At 37.9% G+C, this 12,505-nt stretch overlaps 1 protein-coding gene across 2 annotated transcripts in view; it reads left to right on the top strand.

Moving 5' to 3' along the window:
- The window catches only part of IKZF3 (IKAROS family zinc finger 3), a 54,321-nt gene that overhangs the window by 33,633 nt on the left and 8,183 nt on the right, over positions 1-12,505 (top strand). For both annotated transcript variants that reach the window (XM_077806331.1, XM_077806329.1), the window contains one exon: positions 7,338-7,454. In XM_077806331.1, coding sequence (XP_077662457.1) covers positions 7,338-7,454 — 117 coding nt within the window. The remainder of the gene's footprint in view (positions 1-7,337; positions 7,455-12,505) is intronic.

The raw sequence follows: 12,505 nt of genomic DNA, 5'->3' as shown, positions 1-12,505 counted from the left end.
TCAGACATAGGTGAGGTTTTTCGCAGGAGTGGGTAGGTGAGATTCTGTGGCCTGCGTTGTGCAGGAGGTCAGACTAGATGATCATAATTGTCCCTTCTGACCTTAGTATCTATGAAAACTTCAGCATTCTGGCTCCCATTCTCCTGCTGTTATAGCTAGGAACTTCCTGCCTTGAAAAGTGAACGTAAAGTATCAAGCCTCTCATTTTTGGTTCTGAATTTGAAATAGATGTTTCTTTTCAAACAAAGAGTTTAAGTGCATGTTTTACTCTGATAAAATATGAAAATTAAAAATAAGGATTAAAATACTTTTATGTGAATAATAATAAATAGTAATAAAGTTACAGAATTAACATGGACACTTCAAACATAGCCATATCCCTACAATAATTTTGTTATCAAGAAAAAATATTCAGCTATTTTAGACCCTATTTATGCAAGTAGCACCACAAAGGTAAGCCCTTGCGCTCATGAATCCCTATTGATTTATTAGAACTCTGCAATGGGTGCAAGGATTCCTCCCCACCTTGCAGAGCTGCTTGCAGGTTTGGCCGTTAGTGTGCAAAAAAAAATTCAGGAAATGATGATTTATCAAGGTTAATTAGTGCTTCATAGCGTGTTTTCCTTTTTGCGCACAAAGAAATGTGTTGAGTATCAGTAAAAGTAAATGGTTAACTGAGCGTGTCAGGAAGTTGTGATTTTCATGAGAACCTGTACATACCATAGCTTCAGCTTTATCTTACAAGGTACACTCAGATGGTGGCAATCACATTGAGATGCCCACCACATGGAAATTGAGGCACAGAAACTTTATACCTACTGTAGATTTCTGCATTATAGTAGTTCCCATCATTTGTACTCACTTCAGAATGGCAACTTTTCACTTATCCATAAACAGTGCTAAAATAGTGCGTAAACTGGTCATAGAGGAAATATAAATTTCCAGTACAGCATTATGTATCAGTATACTCTGCTTTTAAGGCCTCACAGCTTAAAAAATGCTGCAATGTTTTTTAGTGGCACTGTAAGATTTATGAAAAACAGGAACTCCAATCTTGCTGAGGCATTTCTATTCAATTCGCTGCTGTTAGGCACTGTATTAGATGGCATATTCTGCCCTCGTTCCACATGTAGAATGTTCATTGATGACAATGGCTGATATGCAAAAAGATTCACCTTACATTTGTCAACATTTCAGAAGTTTCCACCTCAGTGTGGCATTTCCTCCCCACAGGTTGAGACAGCAAGAGCAAAATCTTGAAATGTCATGTCATTGCTCCTCTTACCCGTAACCCTGCTGCTGCTGCTATTGTGATGATTATTATTTATTACAGTGGTGTCCAGAAGGCCTAAGTAATACAAGGGTCTTATTATAATAAGTGCAAAAACACATAGTAAAAGACAGTCTCTATCCAGAAGAGCTTTACACCCTAATTTAAGACAAGGTGCAGGAAAGGGGTGTAATAAATACATGGAGGAAACTGTGTGGGGGAGGATGAGGATAATAGTAATAGGAACATGTGATTATGTAGATCAGCCATGGGAACAATTATATGATTTCCATATGGAGCTTCAAGGATTACACGTTACAGTGTTGCTCTGACATTTTTAGACATTCAGGATAATATTCAAAAATACCTAAGAGATGTTGGGCTCCTAAATCTCATTTTCAAAAGTGATTTTAGGCATTTATGTGCCTTAGTCTCATCAAAAGTCAATGAGGTTTAGGTTCCTAAGTGCCTAAGTCTCTTTTGAAAATGGGATTCAGGCTTCTACATCACTTCAGCCCTTTTGAAAATGTTGTCCTAAGTCTCAGAACTGGATGAATATTCTGATTTGTACTTAAATGGATCAGATTTTTCTATTTACTGTCTTCTATGAAAACCAGAGCAGAGTAAGACCAAGACCTATGTTCTCTGAGTAAAAGCCAGAAATTCACTCTGGTTTGGAGAGGAACTAGATAGACCCCAGGAGCAGACAATATACTTCATAAAGTTTTTCCTCAAGATAGATCCATGTTTTGATTTCCAAGCCTATTCCTGTTGCTTTCAGGAGGATAAAATCTGGAGGCAGATCCCATATTTTTCTCATCCTTCTCCAGTAGTTGTACGTTGTTACTAACTTCTAAATGCAAAAGTTAACCTTCTTTTATTAAAAAATAAACTAAAAACAAACACACAAACATAATTTCCCTGAGGCACACAGGCTCTCTACAAAGCTTGGAGAATATTTATTCTTTTTAATGACTCCTGGACAAAGTCCATATATCTAAAGTTGAATTCCAAAAGTTATAAGTAATATCAGGGGACAGGGAGTCCTGTAAGTGTCTTACCCTCTTAATGCCTCAGTTTATCTTTCTCTAAAACAGGAATATGATTTACTGCACCTATCTTACCAGAAGGTTGTGAGGCTTAATTATTGTTTGTAAAGCTCTTTGAGATCACTGGAAAAAACCACAACACAGTAGTAATAATAGTAGCAGCAGCAGAATACAAGATGTATTATGGAAACCTAATGTATCCCTTAAAAGTTGAGTGTCAGACTGTTTGTAGAATTACAATTTAAACAAGTGAACTGAAGGAAAAGGGAAATAAATAAAAAACAGATCTCTAGTGATAAAGAATTTTCAGCAATCTCTAGTTCATTCATTCTTTTAAAATTTTAAATAATTTCTCATTGCATTTTAGTATTCTACTTGCTCAGAATGTGGCATGGTAACAATATTGCTGAAAAAAAAAAGATTTTATGTAACAGTATTGTTAGAACTTAGCTCTGTCCTTGATAACAATCTCTGATCACACCGTTTTCTTAGCACAATAACCCACCTCTATGTTCCACTCTCCATTATTTAGTGACCACATAGTAGATGAGACAGGAAACAATGCCTCTAATTTGAGCTTCATTTAGCACTTCAAGGTTTGTTAACGATGCCCACATGCACTAAAAAGTATAGTCACAGTGTGACAGAGACCACATTGTGGAAACAATTCATTACAGGCCAAATGATAAAATATTAATGTTCATGACTGGAAGAAAAGGACCCGCTCCTTCTATTTCTACAGCAGGGTAGTAGACACTAGAGCTTTCTAGAGACACTGCTCTCTTAAGAAATTAGTATAATGAGTCTCTGCTCTCTTAAGAAATTAATATAATTAATCTAATGGTTATAGCAAAAGACTGGTGGTCGTAATGAAAAATAGCTCACATGTATGTAATGCTTTTCATCCCAAAATGTTTTTTAAACACAGGACTAACACTGAAATGCACATACACTTACACCTGAAATGCAAACACTGGACAACAGCATTTATAAGCACTACATAGATGTCTAAGATATTAAGTGAAGAATGCCATACCCAATTGCGACTTCAGGAAGAGTTTAGTTGAAAATGGTCAGGACACTAGAGCTAACACTGTCCTACTCTTGGGTAGAAGGCCATGATCAGAAACTTGGCTTTACATTTCACTTGAAAGACAGCTCCTCAGTGTTTCTAACACCGTGCTAGGGCATTGATTAGTGAAGGTTCAAAGGGAAGAATAATACCTAATGAATCTCCAACACTTCCTGCAGCATCCTTGGGAATTTTTATGGTGCTGTCCCATCCAAAGATGAACCATGGCCAACATTATTTGATTTGAATGACATATCAAGATCACAATCTAAAGTAGTATAACTTCATTAAGAGTCTAGGTTTTTGATCACGCTGTTCAGTTACTCTCTATGTAACCTTGGGCAAGTCATCTGTCATTTCCTTGTGCCTCTGTCAAGCCATTCAGAAATCAGTGTTCAGATGATTGCTGATTTAAATCCAGATCCTTCTGAACCATCCTAGGTCAATAAGTGACAAAATAACAAAAACAAAAAAAGATGCCTGGTGTATTTAGATTATATTGTTAACTACATGTTGAAATGACAGTTTCTACTTGGAACATCAAGTGAATAAAGTACCAGAGTAGGAGTCAGGAGATGTGGGTTCCATTCCTAAAGACTGGCCAAAAACTGACCAACTGCAATTGCAGTCACTTTAGAAGACACATTGCCTCTTTGAGCCTCCGTTTCTTCATCAATAAAATGGACATAAAGATACTTACCTACCTTTTGAGAAGTGTTTTGTGATCTTTGAATGAGGAAAAATGCTACATAACTGCTAAGTATGATTCTTTATTAATTAAATGGACAAGAATGAACAGGTAGATGGGAGTATCTCAGGCCAGCCTTTAGACAGGGAGAGCTACACTGATAAGGTGTGGGACAGCTGCGCCTATGCTTGTATGCTCCTGCTACAGAAACAAACATATTGTTTTTCTAGAACTACATTTTGAAGAGGTTGCAAATATATTTTGCAGCCCATATTTTGCAGTTTCTTAAAAACAAAGGGCTACTAGCATGCAGAAGAAAAGCTTAAAATCATGAGACACAACTGTCTAGAAAATTGACATTTCCAGATGACCCAGAACATACTATGTAGGTCAATATTTAGTGTCTCTTCAGCAATCTCTTCTCTGCACAGAATATTAGTGTCACCCAGCAGGAAGCTGCATGTCTACCATTTTAGACTGTAATGTAGTGAGGTTCCATCAGTGGTAAATAAATGGCATTGATAAAACCAATATGACATCAAGATGCTAAGGATAACTCCCAATATAGGTCTTGCGCTGAGTGAAACATCTTGTATTCACCGTTTCTTGCTCCTAGAGTTCTACCAATAGATATATAAAGTAGCTCTGAGAATGTATATTAAAAAATAACAACAACAACTGATGAGAGGATACTAGGAAAGACTTAGAGGTGTAGGAGGAATAAAAGAAAATCGAAAAAGCAAACAAAGAGCTGTGAATAGGAAAGAAATAAACAAGTAAGCAGTACTGTTATCACATATTTATTGTGCCCTCTTTTGCATGGATATTTTTCGTTCCAGTGAAAAGCTTCTGGGTATAAAAAGTGACCATAGTTGAAAACATAATACCTAACTTGTTTTTGTTCAGGACAGATGTGGGTTGCTGAGTTTCTTTTAATTATTAATAGCAAACTGCCTTGTACAGTGATCCTGTCAAAATTAAAAGCTTACTGGGTTTAGGATGATTCAGAACTTGGATAGGAGACCTCCAAAGATAACCAAGGGGGCCATATGGAGTGGTGCTGGGGATTTAGTAGTGGGTGCTCTTCCCCCTGAATTAGTATCAAACCAAATTCCCCAGCATGATGCTAGGGCGTATTGTGTTGCTGAATGTGACAGCTTTTGGATGAGATGTAAGCTGACATTAAAGATCCCATTGCACGCTTTGCAAGAGTTAACTCAAAGATACTGGCCAAAATGCAACTTAACTTTCTCTTGCCGTTTCAACTGATTCTGGTATGCTTCTCACTTCAATTGTTATGTTGTGTTTGTATACTCTTTCACCCCAGAGGCAGCTGCATTTTAGCTGATGATATAGTGATCTCTGTTTATAGTATGTATATTTTCTTAAGTTTGTTTAGCATGTTGTGATCCTTTGGATTAAAAATAACCACAATATAAAGGCAAGATATTATTACCTTTAAAACACTGTGAATGTGTTCATTTGTGGGCCTGATTTATCATGTAAATCAATGGAGATACACCTGCATAAAACCAGAGTAACACAATGGAGATACAGACCCAGTTATTCCATCCATTCTGAGTCATATATATAGCTAGATTTCATGGCAGGAGCAGTTTGATACTTAACACTTGTGAAGCACTTTATATTTTCAAAACGCTGTGCAAACACTGACAAACTAAATAATGGCTGAGGTTTGGTGGGTCATGGTTAGTACTGATTAAAATACATCCAATATCAGTAACAGTAAACATCTAAGGTTTAACTTATTTTTAAATGTCAGAAAAATATTGCACAGTAGCTTAAAGGAGAATGATTGGGCACTTTTGTTATCACAGCCATATTTTACATTATTTCTACTGCTGTATTTTTAGCAAATAGATTAATTTAGGTCTAATACTTTATAAACTGCACTTAATTGGTCTGCAGCATGAAATGTTTATGTATCCTCCATTTATGATAAGACTTCTCTCCTGTCTAGGCAAGACACCAAAGCTTATGGTATCCACATGAAATATTGTAACATTTAAATTGTCCATTTACAGTGAGGTCATCCCACAGCCCAACCTGCTGTGGGGCCTTGGGCAACTTACTTCCCTTCCACCCTTTGTCCATCTTGTCCATTCAGATTGTAAGCTCTTTGGGGCACAGTCTGTATCTAATATGTTTGTTTAGTTTCTACCACGGTGTGACCCTAATCTTGGTTATTGTCTCCTAGTGGTGCTCTAATACATATCACTAGTAATAATACCTGTCCCTGAGGAGAAAACAAGAATTTGGGGGCTAGAGCAGTTAAAATCAGAATGAGACTGGTAGTACTGGGTTGAGGTGACAAACAAGTAGTCATGGCTGGTCCAGTTCATAATTTGATGAGGTTGAGATCATTCACAGCTGAATGTGTGACAGTGGGCCCTGGCTAGTACAGCTAGGGTCTTACTCTGGAAAATGCTAGAGCCACAGCACTAGATGAATGGTACATAGAACAGACACACACCAAGTATGCTTAAATTTCAGAAATTCTAGGCAGTTTAAATAGTTTTAAATAGCTCTGAATATCTAATAATAATACTGAAAGTGATGCATAGAGAGTGCACAGTGAATTTCAGTTGTAACAAACAGAAAAAATGTAAGACTAGATAACAGACTTTTTCTAGAATCTGGAAAAAAATTGGGAATGGAAGACAGTATTGTAAGACTATTTTAAAAAATGTAAAATTTATAGAAAGATTTTATGTTTCTTTGTTGCTATTTTACTAACAACCCTAGTTTCTGAGCAGTATTATTAAAATACTTGAGCTTTTTTGATAATATAACATAGGGACTGTATCTTTTTTTAAGCTGTCTTGAAGAATTATATTGGTCTGCAGCTGTCACATAGTGTTACTCAGAATCAAAAGGAAAGCCGAGCAGGGCTTATATCTCCATCTGTATTTTGTAACCAACCACGTCCAGCCTGTTTATTTTACACTTCCTCTTGCTAATGAAGATATTGGTTTTGTATGGGTTATGCTCTCCTGCACGAGCTTAAGACTGCAAGATTTGTGTGCGTTTCTGTGCTTGGTTCCACTGACCGCAACTGGTGCCCAAGACGCAAAGAACAAGAACAACAGAAAAACAACAAAACAAGTTTACATCAGATCTCCAAACTGTTTCCTTCCAGTTACTGTGGCAAACTCCGGAGATTAAACCATTCATCTCTTCCTTTTTTTTTTTTTTTTTTAACCTACGTGTGTTTTCTTTTCACATTTTCCAAACTAGCAAGCGTGGAGGCAAGGCACATCAAAGCAGAGATGGGGACTGAGAGAGCACTCGTGCTGGACAGGTTAGCGAGCAACGTGGCAAAGCGAAAAAGTTCAATGCCTCAGAAATTTATTGGTAAGAATAAAAAGTCTTTTCACATGCAGCAGTTAACTGTGTGAGGGCTGGTAACCAACAGGTACAATAGCAGTACTTGTTTTGAAGGGCCCTTTCTAGTCCATCATGTATTTAAATAAGGTAACTTCTGCTTTCCTGCTGTGCTTCTACTTACTGATTACATGTATTTGATAAACAAGAGAAATTGTTCAATTAGGTAAATGACCAATAGATCTGAATTCATACTGTATTTTGTGTACTGTTTGTGTTAGTGTTTGCATGGTTAATAAATATACATTTTATGGGGGCTTTTGTTTTGGAGCTGTATGTGTGTGTGAAAACCTTTCTACCAGGGTTTTACTGGGGAAGAATCAGAGGGCTTCATCTTGTTAGGGGCTGAGTACCTTATCCCCCATCGTAGTCAATGGAAGTTGAAAGTGCTCAGTAGCTCCTTGCAGAGGCATATGGCACTGCAGAATAGAGCCCAAAGACAGAAAATTACTGAATTTTTGAAAGTCATTTTTAAAAATTTCAATCTGAATGATGAATGATAGGGTCAACTCCTTTTCTTGCTCTGGTTTAAAGAAAATATGGCCACAATACATTTCCATAAAATTTCCTGTGGATTTAATTTTATCAAATCAATGTTTGGCAAATTGGAAATCTTAGATAGCAAGGTCTGATATAATTTGTTGTTTTCTTTAATGAATGTTTATAAAATTGCTTTCATTTCATTTCAGTTTTACTGAATCTTGAGCTTTCAAAATGAGATTATAACAAATTATCACAGAAAAATATTTGACTCTAGTTTATACCACTGGTGTACTAAAATATGCCTGATGTTTTCTGCAGAGATTAAAATAAGTTTAAAACACATTTCTTTTTGTCAAGTAGCCTGCTGAAATGGGTATATAGTACTAGTAATAATACTTACCTCATATGTAGCTAGAGAATAAAAAACTATACACTGTGGTATTCTAATTAAAATAGCTAACCAATCAAAGGTATAGTTTTTAAATAATCCTGTATATCTGAGTTTGATGGCAGGTCCTGTTTCTCAGCAGTGTTTGATGCTGTTATCTCTGTCTGTTGGTCATAGTTATTTATTTTGCACTATATGAAGTTGCATTTGAGCTCGGGAGTTTAATTAGCCTGCAGTTATGCCTTAATCATAAATTTTCCAGAGGGATATATGTGGTACAAGATGTTTACTTTTCTTAATATACATTTTCTGTTGCAAATATTGGCCTCTGTGGTAATTTACATTCACACTCACAGGAGAAGAGAAAGGAAGAGGATAGTGATAGAAATCATCTGCCAGAACTTGAGCAATCCATTTTCATATAGTCTGATCTGCACCCTGCACAGAGGGGTACTAAAGATGCTTCTTGAAATTCTGGGCCCAAATTTTCAAATCTGGGTACCAAAGGGTAGGCTCCTAAGTAAAAAATATAGACATCTAAATAAAAGTGACCTGATTTTCAAAGGTGCTGAGCACTTATAGTACCCATTGGTTTCAGTGGGAATTTGTCAACTTTCATCACCTCAGAAAAACAAGCTGCTTTTTCTTAGGCACCTAACTATGGATTTAGGACTCTAACTTTAGGTACCCAGCTTTGAAAATTTTGGCCTTGGGGATTAGGCCTTGCAGGCCATACTGTGATTCCTAAAATGCTTTTCAAGTTCTTTAGGTCTTCTTTTTGGTATTGAGACCAGCCTCAGATTTTTGTCATCATAATTCATTGGGGTGTGATTTTGCAAGGTGCTAAACACTCTTGCCCAATGCAGCAAAGAACTTAATCCTTGATTCAGTAAACCACTTAAGCACGTGTTGAACTTTTCATTAGAACTTAAGCATGTGGTTAAAGTTAAGCATGAGCTGAAGTGCTTTGGCTCAGCACCTTGCAGGACGGAGTCCTTTTTATTCTATTGTAATGCTGCATTGATACAGTTTATTAACAGTGCAAGCTGACACAGGGGTATAAATAAGTGTTTTGGGGGGTAAGGTTGGGGGCACTGGGGACATTCTTTTAGTGATATAGAGTAATCGAGTTCTGAAACATGCTGTTTCTCTAGAACCTCTACTACAGCGATGATGTTGGGTAATATGTGAAAAAAGCATGAGTCACTCACTCCCTTTTATTCCTGAGTGGCATGTTTGCAGCAGCAGTCTGTCCGACCTTGACTTGACTTTTGTGACTTCTTGAACTATATGAGCAGGAGGAAAAATCTGCCAGGACAGTTTTGTGATTTCTTGGGAAACAGAGTTCTCAGAAGGGTGCTGATTTTTCATTTCCTCAGGAAGGAGGGATAAGGAGATGTAAACCAACAGGCTAGCCTAGGCTCATTTCTATGAAAAAGTCTACTGAGAAGAAAAACTATTAAATTGTCTGTTGACTCCTCTGATGACACTGCAGACTCTCACACTTCCTGTAGGCCAAATTCTGGCCCATCATGTAAATGGCTCTAAAAGATTATGTATCACATTCTGACCAGCAATGGCCCCATTGTGTAACTCAGTGGTTCTCAACCTATTTAATATGCAGCCCACAAAGTGTTATCTGGGTCGCAGGTTGAGAACCACAGTGCCCCCCAACTAAACCCTCGCACAAACCCCTATGCTCCGCGCCCTCTGCCCAGAGACACCTCCACAGAGTGGGGCCAGGAGTGGAGAGCTGGGCAGGGATCCCAACGCCCGCCATGCGGGGCCCCAGGACCCCGGACCTGCTGTGCGGGGCTGAGCAGCAGCTGGCTGCCCGGACCCCAAGCCCCGCCATGCGGGGCCATGTGGCAGCTAGCTGCCTGGAGCCCGCATCTGTGTGCTATTTGGGCTGCAGGTTGAGAACCACTGGTGTAAATAATTTGTGTGGGTATGTGCAGTTTCAATTGCCAGGACAAATATGAATATATATGAACAAACCATACCCCTGACTCCTAAAACTTACCTGAGACCTTTCCCCATGGCTCCTGTTGCAGAGGTTCTGCCTTTGGCCTTTCCATGGATTTTGGGAGAACAGCTGTTCAGGCAAAAGTTTTCCATGTTCCACTCCCCATCTTCCTGCCGGATTTCTAATATGTACTTCTGTGCACCAAACTTGTAGTATTTAGCAGTTTGTAATTACCATTTCAGTTAGCCATTTTTTCTAGTTGTGTGTTAAGTGGATCTGATACCCAGTAATAGGAATATAGCTTGGTAGGCACACCTCTCAATTAAACTTGCACTCAGTAGTGACTATGCTTGTGTTTCCTCATCTCTTGAATAGAATATACATTGGGGTAGATCTTCAGCTGGTGTAAATCATAGAATCATAGAATATCAGGGTAGCTCTATTAATAGAAAATCAGAGTAGCTCTACTGAAATCAATTAAGTTATGCCAGTTTACACAGCTGCCCATATGGCTCATTTTGTGCTACTTCTTTTTGAGAAGTATGCATCCGATGAAGTGAGCTGTAGCTCACGAAAGCTCATGCTCCAATAAATGGGTTAGTCTCTAAGGTGCCACAAGTCCTCCTGTTCTTTTTGCGAAGACAGACTAACACGGCTGCTCCTCTGAAACCTTCTTTTTGAGAGCAGCATTAAAAATATCTTTCTCCCCAGTGGTAAATGTGCTCGTACAGTTCTGAAACTTCAGCAAATACCACCAGCTCTCTGTGTGAAGTAACTAATGAAAAATGGCCTGCCTTGGTTAGCAGAGCAACAGGAAGCAGGTTCACTCCCTTTTTCCAGTGTCCACACCTCATCATGTCACAAAAATCTGCATACTGCTGTAGAGTAAGCATCACTGAGCAGCAACTGGCTATGTGTTTGCATTATATGATCGTGTGAATTCTGAAGGGGAAAGTTTTGCATTGCACTGAGTTGAAAAAGATAAACTGGGGAAAGGTGTTTCTTAAAATGTGTAGTAGCTAGCTTTGTAAATCAACAGTAGAAGAGAATGCAGGCTTGGTTCTTAATTTGGTGTTTCACAGTAACTTTTTGGTGCTTCCTTTGGGAGCAATAGCAACTTAACTCACAGTAATCTCTAGCAATGTCCCACAATGCTGCAATAAATAAAATTGTATCACTACTTTATGCCCTAATTAATCTTCTTTACTTTATTCCATTGCTCTCGTGCTCTCTTGCCTTTTCCTAATCTACTCTTCTTTTCTTTCACCCCTGTCTTGTTGCTGTCTTAATGAGGCAAAGTTTGAGCTGCCTTTTGTCTCCTTTTAAGTAAAGGGTTGCTGACTTAGAACACAACAAAACCAGTGGAACTCCATCCGTTTGCCTATAATGTTTTGTTATCATTTGGTATGATGTAAATGCAGGGAAGAATATACACTTATTAATTTTTCTGACATTTAGTGCCTTCAGTAATGAGATCTAATAATAATTCCACTTACTATATTATTTAATATGAAACACCTTTAATCCCAAAGTGCTAAACAAACTTAATAACCTGATAAATACATGTAGGAATCATTCACTCACCACTGTTTATGGTGTGGAATATGGAAGCTTTTTAAAGGTGCACAGCACATGACATCCCTGTTTATGTCAGGGGAGTGAAGTAGGATATTCTATCTAACTGAACTATCATATGGAATCTTAGGGAAGCAGAATGGAATTAACTAAGTGGGAATTTGAACAGGTCCTGAGGGCTCACATCTCTGTTGGGAAAAGTAGTGCCAGATCGTTAATGACCACAAGAGGGCAGGACATTTGTTTCATGTCTTATTTCAATGACTGCTGAGCTTTTTAACAGGAGTTTCATAGTAAGATTCTGTATGTTTTTGCTCTTGTTATTTTTTTATTTCAGTTTTGATTAAACCTTTCATTTGTCTAGAACTGGTATTATGAGTCATTCAAAAGTGTTATACCATTGTTGTTCCCTCTGAATAGAAGTTGGATCACAAGTTTTGCTGAGGGTTGGAAGCAGTTACATTCTTGTGGTTCACTAACCTTTTTTATAAAAGTGTTTTATAAAAGAAACGTGAGCTTCTGGTTTTGCTGTCTTTGCAGTGAAACCTGGTGAGTTTCATATACATTGAGTCATAGTGTCTACAGGTGACTGATAAACATCTGTACTAT

The sequence above is a fragment of the Eretmochelys imbricata genome, chromosome 27 (genome assembly GCF_965152235.1).
Source record: "Eretmochelys imbricata isolate rEreImb1 chromosome 27, rEreImb1.hap1, whole genome shotgun sequence".
In the NCBI taxonomy this organism is placed as follows: Eukaryota; Metazoa; Chordata; order Testudines; family Cheloniidae; genus Eretmochelys; species Eretmochelys imbricata.
Note: the sequence above shows the minus strand (reverse complement) of the source record. Positions and strands in the feature narration are given on the sequence as shown.